The sequence below is a fragment of the Catharus ustulatus genome, chromosome 14 (assembly GCF_009819885.2).
Source record: "Catharus ustulatus isolate bCatUst1 chromosome 14, bCatUst1.pri.v2, whole genome shotgun sequence".
In the NCBI taxonomy this organism is placed as follows: domain Eukaryota; kingdom Metazoa; phylum Chordata; class Aves; order Passeriformes; family Turdidae; genus Catharus; species Catharus ustulatus.
The window spans coordinates 11,041,394-11,054,713 of record NC_046234.1 but is presented as its reverse complement, the minus strand read 5'-3'; the positions used below and the strand labels follow the sequence as shown (position 1 = coordinate 11,054,713).

Sequence of the window (13,320 nt, the reverse complement as noted above, 5' to 3'; positions counted from 1 at the left end):
CTCCCAGCTCTGGGGGTTAGGCTGGGTACACCAGTGCTGCTCTCACAGTGCCAGCACTGCTCTCACGGTTCCAACACTGCTCCCACAATTCCAGCCAGAGCTGTTACAACAGTTTCACAGCAGACACTATTTACACTCCTCATTTGTTGGTGATTTTCTACATAAGGGTGTTTGTCCTCCCAGTATATCTAAGATTCAGAGGAACCTTCCTGTATTCGCGTGGTTGTTGCTTGTTTCTGCTCAGAAACATCTTACATTTTGCACTAATTAGCTTATAAAGGCGTTTAAATGGCAATCAATAGATTACATCAATTCCCTTTTAGCTTTCAAAGGGCACTCATCCATATTGAAAAGGAAAAGAAAGAACCTCTCCTGAGGTATTTATTAACACATGGTCAGATTAAGGACTCCAAAATTCTTCTTTCTCTTTCTTGAAGGCTGTGAAGGCCTATATGAGAAAGAAGTTTCAAATCCCTAAGCTACTTTTAAGGGTGCATGTGTTAGAATTAACATCTTATAATACATTCAATTAAAGTTTCAGCATATCTGAAGAACTTATCAAATCAATATAATGCCAATTAATCCAAATTTAGCACTGAGCCGAAGTATAATACCACACTCTAATACATTTCACCTCCAATATGCATATATTCAAAAGGCATGACCTTTACAACCAGTTAGTGATTCTTGTCTAAACTTGGCTGTATTTGAACTTCAGCAGAAGCAAAACATGTTTGTAGGCGTTTAGAAATATAAACTGCCCTTGAACTTATGGTGGTTTCTTTTAATTGATAGCAGATATCTCTGTTAAGAGGCTTCTGCAAAATAGCTTGCCAGATGTATGTTTGATCATTGACAAACACAGCTGACCTGCTAGTACACTTCACTGAGAACTTGTGTAGTTAATCACTGTTAACTAAATTAAGGAGAAAAGAAGATCTCAAGTGAATGTTATTTTACTGTAGAAATTTTTCTTTGTGTATTTCTCAGCACAAGTTTAAGGATGTCCCCAGCCAAACAACTCAGCAACCAAGTGGCTCTCCCATGCCTGAGGTGGAATGACTTGCTGCCCTGAAGTCAGTTCCTGATTTTTCCTCCTGGAAATGTCATTAATTGCCAGATCTGTTAGAAATTTCAGTGGAAAGGCTGAAGATCCTTTGGGCATAATGGTTGTTCCAGCTCTTACAGTTGGTTCTTTAGTTTCCTCAGAAAGTGACTCTGCAAACCAGGCTCAGGTGTGAGTCCTTTCTGGACTTTGTCTATACATAAAATATATACAAACCCACAGTTTCTAAGACACAGGAAGTCATGCTAAGGATGGTCTCTTAACATGTTCACCATTTTGGTCTCTTCCTGGTTTCATCAAATCAGAATAGCTCAGCAGGGACAGATAGAAAAGCATGAGATGCACTGGCAAGAGGCTTTGCGTTTCTGGTTGCCCATACTGAGGAGAGGTGCTTTGACATTCAAACAGCTACCAGAAAAAGCTGTAAGTGGGAAGGGGACTGGTGAGATATGTCTTGAAAAGAAACTTAAGTATCAAATTGTTTAGCTGGTAAGACAAAAGGCAACATAGAAAAAAAATCATTTGAGAGCAAAGAAGAAAACACCAGGCAGATTAGCACCAAAACAGAAAATGAACATTTATCTGAAAGAACAGTGAGAGAACAAATGACTCCAAATTCTATTGAAATTAAACGAAAACATTCCTTTAACCCATCAAAAGGATTTTGAAATATCTTCCGCTAAAAGCACATGGGGTAACTCAGACCTCCCCTCCTGTTCAGTAGAGCCTTTTGCTGGGCTGTGTGAGAGGGGCTGTGGTGGCACCAGTGGGTCCCTCCTGGCTTGAAAGAGCCAAGTGCCACTTGCCCCCCCCAGCTGATGCAGAGAGGATTCCCCATTCAGGTGTCTCTGTGGCAGACAAGGCCAGTGCCAGTCAGGCAGCCAAGGAGGAGCACAACTCCATCCCAGAGCCTCAGGAGAGGGTGACGAATTACGGCTGTAATGAGTTCAGAAGCACCAGTGTGTTACACCCCGTTATAAGTTAAAGAGCTCATTGCTTTTCTCTGTTGATAAGATTGTTTGAAGACGAGAGGGAAATAAATTCCACGAGCAAGCAGTTTAGGTAAGGAGAAGCCTTGGGTTATACACCCATAGCTGCCGTACGATTTTTATGCACTCAAACGATATTGAGATCATCATTAGCGGCTATTAAAAACACCATTGTGAACTCTGTGCACGCAGCGCTGAGGGTTTCATCTGTAGTTAAACTCTTTGATTTTTAATTTCAAAATTTATTTTGCTTGTGAAGATGAAGGACTTGTTTCTAGCACAGTAGTCATACAAATGCTTTGTTTTTGCCTTAGGATGAAACTATGATTAGCAGTTTGGAGCTTTCTGTGTTCTTGACATCGAGCAAAACAACACAGTCATCATAACAAATTCCTGACAAAAATATTGAAGTGTGATTGTATTTATGGGCTTTAAAGAATAGAACATCACAGAAAAGTGGTAGCTTCAAAGATGAGAGTTTTACAGATCTGAGATACGCAATGTGCAGTGGTTAATCATTAAAAGTGCTGTAGTTTAACTGTTTTCAACACAGAAGGTGTGAAAATTTTATTCACCCATATATTTTCTCTCTCTTCCCCCATTTGCTATAGGTGGGAGCATATACAAATATTAAAAGGTGAATGTATGTGTGCAGAGAGATCAGAGCCTCTCCACTGCATGGATGATAGATGGTCTGCTTGTGGGGTTCGTTTAATCTCTTGAATCTCCTTTCTGCCACATGGCCAACAGGTAGTTTTAAAGGCAACAGGAAATCAAATGTGACATAATTGCAAAAGAAATGGTTTCCCATGAAGTGATCTAATGTCTTTAGGCCTATAGATTGGAGAGGAAAATGTATCCTTACAGGAACTAAAATTAACAGCTCATCCATCATCCACTCCTTGGAAAGGAAGCATTTGAATGATGCTGGGCTTAAGGTGGCTGAACCATTTTACTAATTTCAGCAGGCAAGCCAGGAGTTAGCAAAGCTTTCAGTCAACACTTAGTAACAAATATTTGAATAAGTCCGTTATCTTCAATAACAGATGGCATTTGTCTGTCAGCTCTTGTGTTCCTGGTTTAGGCTTTCCAGCTCACCTGTGTCTGCATACCACCCAGCAGTGACCCTCTGTAAGAGCAGGGCTGTGGCTTCTGGGGGCTAGGTAGCAAGAAGGGCTGCAGCCTGTGGGAAGATGGGCACAGAGGGGCTGCAGCCCGTGGGAAGATGGGCACAGAGGGGCTGCAGCCCGTGGGAAGATGGGCACAGAGGGGCTGCAGCCTGTGGGAAGAAGGGCACAAAGGGGCTGCGGCCTGTGGGAAGATGGGCACAAAGGGGCTGCAGCCCGTGGCACAGAAGCTTGCAGTGGGTTAATGCCATAACTGTGTCTGTACCACAGAGGAGAAGCAGAGAGTGCCTGGGGGGAAAATCACTTGCTGTTTGAATGCTCTACTTTTTAGAGAGCAACTCTATAATAATGGTAATGACATTGCTCAAGACAGCAAGGACCCTGGTTTTTCAAGTCTCTACTACTTTATGTAATCACATTTGTAACACGCTTATTAGAGATTCATTTAAAATGCATGTGTGATGATAAATGTCTCACAGTACTGCTACTGTTACTTTTGCATAGTTAGAAAATACATGAAGGTTTAGAAACTCAAATGATGTGAATATGAAACATCCCCTTTTTGCAGTCCACTGGGATTTCTCCATCATTGCCTGTATATTGGCCTTTTCTGTCTGGAGCTGAAAACTCATTAGACATGACAGTGTTCAGATCATGTGCTGGAAATGCTGTTCTCTGTTAATTTATTACGGGCCAAATCCAGAGCAGGGCTGGTTGTGCTGCTCAGTTGCCCAGACAAGACAGCTCTGCTGAATATGTCACTGCTGGAAAGATGCCCCTTAGCCTGAAGGCTGACGTAAGCCTCCCTGCGGCCAGCTCGAGTGTGTGTGCTCCTGCTCCCCGGGCAGACAAACAGACAGACAGACAGCCTTACACAGCACAGCTGTCCAGGACAGCACAGCTGGCATGTGCCACCCAGCCCTTGTCACCCCCCCAGCACTGCTCCCTTGGGGCGAGCACCGCCCGAGCACTGGCTCTGTCCCTGAGCCACAGAGGATTTACAAAGGCAGCTTCTCTCTGGTAAAGACTTTCATTTTAATTTCCCAATCAGCATTGCAACAAAGAGGAATGGATGGCAGCACTAAAGTGAGGAGATGAGTATAGTCTGAAGTTCAGTGTTGTGCCAGGAAAGGACATTTTAAAATCTTGATTTTAAGTCTGCTGCTCAGACTGTTACTGACATGTCAGCAATGTCTGGTTGCAGCTGGAGTGACTCTGCTTGTCTGTTTGTGTGAGCTGAGCTCACTGCAGAAAAGATGCCTGTTAAAGCAGCTACAGCACATCACCCGCCTACTGCCAAAGGTCACGCTTGAAAAGGACCATGATACACAGGGAGAAAGTCTCAAAACACAACTCCTAAAATATTGTATTATTTCTGTAAGACTCTTTTGTAATCAGTCCACTGTCTGTGTCAGGCTGAAGCCTGGAGAGGTTTGATTAGGTTGCTTCCCCAGCTGTTTGGGTGGGCAGCACGGCTATGGACTGTCCTTCCCCACCATCACCACCTCCATTAGCCCCCTACTGGACTCCCCATCTCTCAGCCCCATGCAGGGGCATCTTGACATAGAGGATTCTAGGGAAAAGCAGCCCAGGAGTTTGCAGATCCTTCTGCTTTGTAGGTTCCATTTGCTCCAGCTGGGAAAGAAAAATGCCATTTTTCTAAAGCCTAAGTTATCATTTGAGCAAATAAATAACATGACAATGTCTCCCATCACATACTTCGCTGCAAAATATTATTAGTCACCAGGTCACCCTTTGTTTTACATGTGTGCATACACTCAAAGATTTGTGTGTTCCTACAAACATACAGACTAATTTACATGAATCTTGCTTTTCTGTGGCATCCCACAAATTCATAAACCTTGGGTAGAGATTGGTAAACTCGGGATTTGGCCTTGCTAGAAGAAAAATGCCCTGACCTACTTTCTTCTGCCGAGAATGTAATAAAAGCAAGAGGTTCATGTAATGATGGCATTGATTTTTCTGTCCATATAGGTAAGTGAATTGCTGGCATCACAAGTTATCTGTGGCTAAAAGCTGTGACATTGATCTATTAGACTCTGCCCTATGACCTTCAGTAAATGACATCTCTGCTTTCATGTCCTCACTGGGGAAAGGGGACTAATGGTGCCCTCTGGCCTTCATGAGACCTATTTTTACCTTCTCAGTAAAGAGCTTGGAAATCTCAGGAAGAGGCACCCTACTAATAATATTTATCATGTTCTTATGTAGCATCATCATTAGGCTGGCCTCCATGTGCTCCAGGGCTGAGATTGGGCTGAGGGCTCCCACCAAGTGTCCCTCATTCCATCCCTGTTGTGCCAGGGATGACAGGGTCAGGCTTGGTGGGGAGTGGAAAGGCATCAAATCAAAGCCATATCCAAACAGCAAACACAGTGGTGCCACTCCATTGCAATTTGCCATATTAGAAGTTCAGTCAAGCAGCTTCCTAAACCCAGTGGGTGTCAGTGGGGCCCAAGCCAGGCAGCAGCAGCAGAACCGAGGCAGTCTCTGGGCAGTTTTTGCATTCCTGTTTAGTAGCTTGCTTTTAAATGGTTCATAGGCTCCTGGACTCATTAGCTGCTGCAGAAGAGCTAATTGCACACATGGAGGAAAAGCTATGAGTGATGATGATGAAGCTACAGTTCACACTTAACTGCCCAAGTTCATTCCAGTGAGGTGTACATCTATACAAAATGAGGCGTGCATCTGTATAAAGGCAGCATGTATTATTCAGATTAAATACCTGCACTGATTTTAGTATGGACCTTTGTGTTTTGTATCAGCAACATCTGTCTGACTTAAGGGCTGTAAATCTCCCTTGTTAAGGAGCTATAATGTAGTCATAGGGCCCATGCAGCAGAGGAGAGTGGTAAGTCTGCTGCTTTGGGACTTTTACTGATAACTCTGTCTACCTTTATGTGTGTGCTGCAACCAGGATGCTTCACATGCTTTTTTTGTTTTGCTGCACTTTGTTTATCACGATTAGTTTTGAAGGCAGAGATAAAAAAATTAACATCAGTATAATATAATTTTTTTTAAGTATAAAGCAGAGAATATATAACTGGATTTTAAAAATAAAATTTATTTGGGTAAATTTGGCTCATGACTGGATGATCAACAACCCTCAACTATAGGAGAAGAATTTGAGCTTGACTGCTCAACTTTCTGGTCCCTGTCATAAGAAATTAGGGATCATTTTAATAATTTTTAATAAAATATCCCAAAGGGGTGAACAAGGAAGAAGACCAGGTTGTGGAGAAGGTGGTAGGGAGAGTTAAACATTCTAAATTAGATAAAGGACATTCCTATAACATACTGTAACTACAAAGGAGAAATGTTGCTTCCTTCAAACACAGCAGCTTCACCCCACTCAGCAGTGGGGGAGGTGACACAATGTCACTTTTAGCAGAAGTGTGAGACAGATGTCTGCAGAGGGGGAAGGGAATTCAGTCACTGGGAGAAGGCTTCATATTTTAAAGCTAAATTTAACCAGTGTCAAGGAATTGTCCAAGATGTGCTGGGATATGCTAGGTATCTCTAGGTGGTTTGGAATGTGCAAAAGTGAAACCAAGGCACCAGGTATAGCTCAGCTGGAGCCACATGTGTGCTTGCTGGGTTTTTTGCTTGTTGGATGGGTTGAAGAAATAGCTACAACTGAGAGGCAAACTTCCCTCCTTCCCATGCCCATATCACTCACCCAGCCACACTTTGGGATGCTACCACACACTGGCTGATTTTTCTTTTCACTGCTGGAGCCAGCCACACATCAAAACTAGGAGAATTAGAAAGGAGGACAGTGTTAAAATTGTGAACTGATGGAACTGGCATCTTCTTTTCAAATGAATGCATTGGTACCCAGAAGCAACGTGTATTTGGGTGCTGATTAGTAATGGGCCAAGTGAAGTGAGTCCTTGGCACGAGAGCTGCTGTCTCTGCTGACACAGAAAGGAGCTGCCTGCACCCTTGGCTGTGGCGTTTGTGGCTTATACTTCTGCATAAACATATCCCAATTAAAAAAAAAAAAAAAAAGGCCAGCATTATTGACAAAGCAAAGGCCGGTTCTATTTATATCTGCATTAAGGCTGCAATAATGAAAAGATGCTTTAATGTGTCTCAGGGCCTAGATGAAACACTGAAAATGTTGCTTTTAAGAAAAAAATTATAATAATATCCCCTTGAAACCCCGAGGAAATGCGTGTGGCGGACTTCTGGAGAGCAATATCAAAGAAATAGGAGTTGCAGAGCATAGGGAGTTACTGCAGTTATGGGCTTTGAATTGGCTTAAATCTTTGCTTTTAAGTTGTTGGTTTTTTTTCCTAAGGATCTCTTTCAAAGTAACACTTTATTGACAGGGAAAATGTTTTACTGCCACTAAACTCTAGCAACAGTGCAGAGCTGTCAGACCTTGCCTTACTTTGGAGTATAAATCCTTTCTCTGTGGTTGCTTCTGCTGTCTGGCCTCTCTTACGGGTGTCAGACTACTAGGGGGGCAGGGAGAGGCAGTGTGAATGTCTGCAGAGGGGGACAGATGGGTAAGAATGTTCTTTCAACACAGAATTTGGAGCTTTATAGTTAGGAAAGACATTTTTCTTTTCTGAAAGTCTTTTAGGGGCTTCTGAGGTGGTTGGGTTTTGTTGAGGCAATTGAAAAATTGGGAAAAAAAGTATTTGCTAGAAATACCATCTGTCATTTCATCCCATTGCATCTTTGACCAGCTCTAATCAACTGGTTGTTTCATGGCATGAAGCAGGTTTAAAATAGAGCTCTAGGAGCAGAAAATGCCCTCAAGCATCGCTGAGCACACGTGCAGGTGTCACAGCTCGTCTGGTGGCACTGTCCCTTTCTCCAAGAAGCCTCATTATAAGTAATTACTTTCACCTTATTATGAATGGATGCAAAAAGCAGCACTAACCATGCAGGACTCAGTGACCAAAGCGCATCATATCCCTGGTCCTCTCTCTCAGGACCCCTGGGATCTTCAGCCAGACTGTGCTCCAAAACCAACACAAGCCTGATGCATTTTAGATTTATCTTTCCCAGTCAACACATGCTTTGTTCATTTCTAGCTTGAATTTTTGTCTATTTATACTAGATCAGACTGCTATTCTTATTTAGTTAATTTGATAATAACAAGATATTATGAAAATCCCCTTTGTCAGAAGAGGTGGGCAATAACCATATAGAAATGGGAGCTAATTTCTAACTATGTCATCCAGAGGAGTTAAATTAAGGCAATGGACTGTAAAGTTTAGGTGGGTTGTTGAAGTTGAGAAGAGATCAGGTTTTCAGTTGTAGAATTTGGTTTTCTGAAGCATGAATGATGATATTCACCCTTTGCTCTTGGAGCAGGGAACATGCTTTGTTTGGACCATGTGCAGCCCTGAGCATGCTGTTGGCATTCGTCAGATAACTGTGATTATTAACAATGCCATTGCTTTCAGGTAGTCAGGCCAGGTGGGAAGAGTAAGAAAGAACTTATTACAGACAGGTAACATATGAGTTAAAAGATTGTAAGTAAAAGAAACTCTGGTTTATTTGAGTAATTAAAGGCACGCTCTGCAGAGGAAAACAAGCAAAAGCATTTGTAGTGCATGCACAATTTGAAAGGTGCATGACTTCAGTTTGCTGAGAACTATAAAGAGTAAAGATGGTTTTCTACCTTCCTTTTGTCCCTTGGGTGCCTATTTGCAAATAAAAATGGCCAGATGTATTTGTATTACTTATGTTAAAAGAAAATGAAGGTTGTAAGGAAGAGAACCTTGAAACTAAGACACGCCAGGATCGCCACTGCTCTGCAGTCTCTGTGTTGGCCAGCTGGGCTGTTTTATGTTCCCTTTCTACCCAAGAGAGCTGTGCAAGAAGGGTTGGCAGGCTGGCCAGGAGCAGTGCCTGGGACACTGCCTGCACTGCCACCTGCATCAGTGCAGAGCTGTCACCCTGCTCTGCTGCCCACCCTGAGACAGCCACCACCTCCCGGCATTTCTGGTACCCCTGGAATCCCTGCAGCCCCTCTGGAAGGTTCCTGGGAGCCAAGCTGTGCCCTGGGCAGCTCCCAGCAGGGCATGAGATGAGGAAGGGCCCACATACATCAAATGGATTGTTGGAAAAGCAGGAGTGCCAAGCCAGTGTACTCAGAGAGGGCACTTCAAACAGGCAGTGATAAATTGGCTATCAGGGTGTTCTGGCTGCCAGCCCATGGGTGCTTGGCTCTGAGCCCCAGTGAGATTCCCTCCTTGGGCAGGATCCATGGTCCTGCAGTCAGCTGAGGCTCAGCACTCCCTGCGAGAACCTGAGCTGCTGCACTCCCCACTCAGCTTTAGAGCTGCCACCACCCTCATTCAGGCTATCCACTGTTTGTTGCTGCAGGGGAAAGCCAGGAAAATCCAGGTTCCTTCTTTCAGCTGCGTGGGGGACCATTCCAGACCCCAGTTACGTCCCTATTTGTCCTGATGCTGGGCAAACAAAGCTGTACAGCCCCTCTTTAGCCAGGAGATGCTCTCTCTGACTTGTTTTTCATACCCACCACCCAGCCAGCCCCTCTCATAACTGGGCTGTATTGTTGTGTCTCTGATTTCCTGTTTCAGATGGGCTTTTAATTCAGATGATTTTAATTGGTTTGCATTTTCAGTTGTTTTTCAGTTCATCAGGAAGGATAAAATAAAATCCTGTCCTCCATGCTCCTCTCTATCCACCATAGCAACACCAGCTGAGCATGTTAATCTGAGGAGCAGTGCAGGCAGGGTTTAAAACCCCTGTGAAGTGTTTGGAGGCCAATTGTTAAGCATTACTTTATTCAAAATGCATTAAATTGTCCTGAATGAGGAGGAAACATGTCTCAATCATCAAGCTGATGGACATTAGCGGTCTTCCACCACAGGCTTGCTAAATTTGAACTAGATTTAGCTACTGCCTCCGTCATTCCTATTCTGCAAGGAAGGTTGTGGAACTGGCAAGGAATAGGAGGCATAAATTTGAGGTACCCACAACTTGGACTGAAAGCCTTATATAAAACCCTAGGATTTCTAGACTGGAGAAATGCAGTTGGCATTGCTACCTTCTGTTGACCAAGCAGAAAAGTTTAACCGGTAGTCCAGGATACAAATTCTTGACAGACTGGAGGTGGCTTTAAGATCTGAGGGTGGCTTAAATGTTACTGGTGCAGAAGAGTGAGAAGGAGAAGTAACACATTTCTCAACATTTCCAGGTTTACAAAGCTGGTATGCTGAGCTAGAGGCTGTTAGGGTTTGCTCAGTCTCAAAATAGGGAAATCAGGAAGAAATATAGATGGGTGACAGGAAGTTAACCAGCAATTTTTCCAGCTTATTGCTAATATTTGTATTTGCGCTCTTTTAGGAAAATGGGAAACCAAATTTTGAATATTTGATTATTGATTCATAAAAGATTTTGTAATTACTATTTATATCCCTGGTTTGAACATCTCTGTTGGCAGCCACCAGAATGTCATGGTCTCCTGTATCATAGACCTGCCATCACCACTGTGAAAAACACACTCCTGCCTTGCTGAAAACTTGTAATAAGCAAATGCCAGCCCTTCCTAGCTGCAGTTACTGTAAAAAAAAAAAAAAACAAGGCTGAGGATTTGCGTGAAGAGGCTCCTTTTGCATCTGTTGGCCATGATGGATGAACTGGGATTTCCCATCCTCCTTCTGGCTCAACAGCAGAGCAGCACACGGAGTGCATAAACCCAGCACAGAACAGGAGCCAAGGCTGGGTTGGGCACACACTGTTGCTCGTTCTGAGGCTGCCAGTTACTCAGCAATCAGCAGAATAAATGTCTGAGGTATGCTTCTTCCTCCCCAAATATTTTGTCATTTGGTCTTTGTTCAGGGGACAATATATCTCTCTCCAAGCTACCTTGACTTTTTTTATCTGTTGGCCTTCGTCAGTTAGAGAGTGCTATTATACCTCTAAGCCAGCTAAGCCCAAGAAGCTCAGTCTTGCCAACATGACTCTTCATTTCCCCCTTTCATCTCTCCCAGAGATCAAAAATAGCTGTCTATGAGAAAATGTGGTCATACATGAAGTCGGCCGAGCCCTCGGTGTTCACCAAGACGACAGCGGACGGGGTGGCGAGGGTGCGCAAGTCCAAGGGGAAGTTTGCCTTCCTGCTGGAGTCCACCATGAACGAGTACATCGAGCAGCGCAAGCCCTGCGACACCATGAAAGTTGGAGGCAACCTGGATTCCAAGGGCTATGGTGTAGCAACCCCCAAAGGCTCAGCATTAAGGTGGGTGGAATAATATAACAATATCCATGTTGTTATAGTATTCCACCTACCCTGATGTATTGTGTTGTCATTTTCTTTCTTGTGGATTTTGAGGTAACTTAAAAGTTTAAAATCTTCAATATTCCATGGAGTTAAATAAGACGGTAAATTATGGTTTCATTTATTTAATGCATCCATTTTTTTGTGTTCTCTTCGTGTTGTCCTCTCTGATTGTTTGTTGCTGTTTTAATTTTACAGTTCAATGGCTTTTTCAATTTAAATGGTAAAAGCCAAGTTAACCTGCCATATGTGACGAATGTTAACTGCATGATGTGGTGTTCTTGTTACTTTTTTTCTCAAAGACAATTTCCCCATCCCGCACACTTCAGTTTTGAGCAAATGTTATCCTCCATGCCACCTTCCAATATTTAACCCTGTATTTGCTGTACAGACATTTTGATAGCTCCACGTTCTGTGAAATTTTAGCCAATTTGTCCTCTTGTGCTCCTTTTTTTATACGTTACGATTTCCTAAGCATTTGTGCATTTTTTCTTACAAGTTATGTTTTATCGTTTCAAGAAATGCTGTTAACCTGGCAGTATTAAAACTGAATGAGCAAGGCCTCTTGGACAAATTGAAAAACAAATGGTGGTACGACAAAGGAGAGTGCGGCAGCGGGGGAGGTGACTCCAAGGTCAGCCTCAATGTCACCACAATCGGGTACCTTAGCAAAGAGTAATCGGCAAGGCTGTTATTTTGCTTCTCAAGAAAAAAAACTCAAAAAGAAAGCAGATGAAAACTATTTCACTAATTGTGGTGGGGAGAAAAAAGCTATTTTCTTGTTCAGTAGCTCTTTCAAAGAAACTGTCTTATTTAATATCATCAGCGGGTTTGTTCAAGCTTGGAAACCTTATTTGACTAACAGATAGAAAGTCTAGTGTTGGTGGGACCTACGCAGAGTAAATCAGAGAGGTAACTGTACAAGAAACCAATGATCACTTCTGGTCACCATCCCTGAGACTCAGCTTTCTGGTCGCTGAGGACAAGGGTTTATGAGCCTTATTTTTGCCAGGTCCAGCTGCGCCAGCACAGACATGGAGGTGAAAGAGTTCCTGTTTCCTTTGCCTTTTTGGGGAGGTTTTGGAAATTTTGCCTGGAGTATTCAACTGTCACATTTTGTACAGCACTGACCAGTCTTCTACACATTCCTGTGCAGGAGCCCTGTATCTGTGTTTGACATGCCTTTGATAAAGGTGTGGACTCTAATCTGGCTCCAGTGGCACCAGTGGCAACATTATCACTGCCTTCTGCTGAGCTGAGGCTTCCCCCCACCTTCCAGGCAGCCTGTACTGTACCTTCACAAAGTTGCTTCAATGAGCTCATGTATTGCAAATGTTAGCTAATGTGCTTTCCTCTTGCCAGCTTTGCCCTGTAGGACTGGCAGTTTCTGCAGTCTTTAACCCAGCGAGGATAAGCTGTAACTAGAGTTGGCTGGGTGCTGTTGGTCACCTTGGATGCAGGAATTACCAAGAAAATTAATTTAAATGACATTGTTATACTGAAAATACTGAAATTCATTTTTCTAGTGACACTCCTACATCTCGTAAAACCAGATCTTTAGAGAACAGTAACTCCTAATGTCTCCAATAAAAATCCTTCAGATTTGGTCCAAAATCAATAATAATAGTAAACTGCAGTTTCGGACAATTACTGCAAATTACTGCTGTAATCTATTAATAATAAAAAAATACGAGTTTCATACAGTTGGCTACATAGGAAATTGCTCAGCTCATTGTGCGTGCTGCAAGCAAAAGCCACTATGTAATATTAAAAGAAGGAAAAGCTCTTGAATTTGGATTGATCCAGTAGCTGGAGGTCTGCAGTGCTCAGGAGCCTGGAGATGAGCAC

At 43.1% G+C, this 13,320-nt stretch overlaps 1 protein-coding gene across 5 annotated transcripts in view; it reads left to right on the top strand.

Annotated features, from left to right (window-relative positions):
- The window catches only part of GRIA3 (glutamate ionotropic receptor AMPA type subunit 3), a 145,234-nt gene that overhangs the window by 112,011 nt on the left and 19,903 nt on the right, over positions 1 to 13,320 (top strand). For 3 of the 5 annotated variants that reach the window (XM_033072266.2, XM_033072264.2, XM_033072267.2), the window contains exon 13: positions 11,186 to 11,433. In XM_033072266.2, coding sequence (XP_032928157.1) covers positions 11,186 to 11,433 — 248 coding nt within the window. Of the gene's footprint in view, positions 1 to 11,185; positions 11,434 to 11,991; positions 12,107 to 13,320 lie in introns of all 5 variants that reach the window. The other 2 variants (XM_033072265.2, XM_042779721.1) reach the window with 1 other exon arrangement.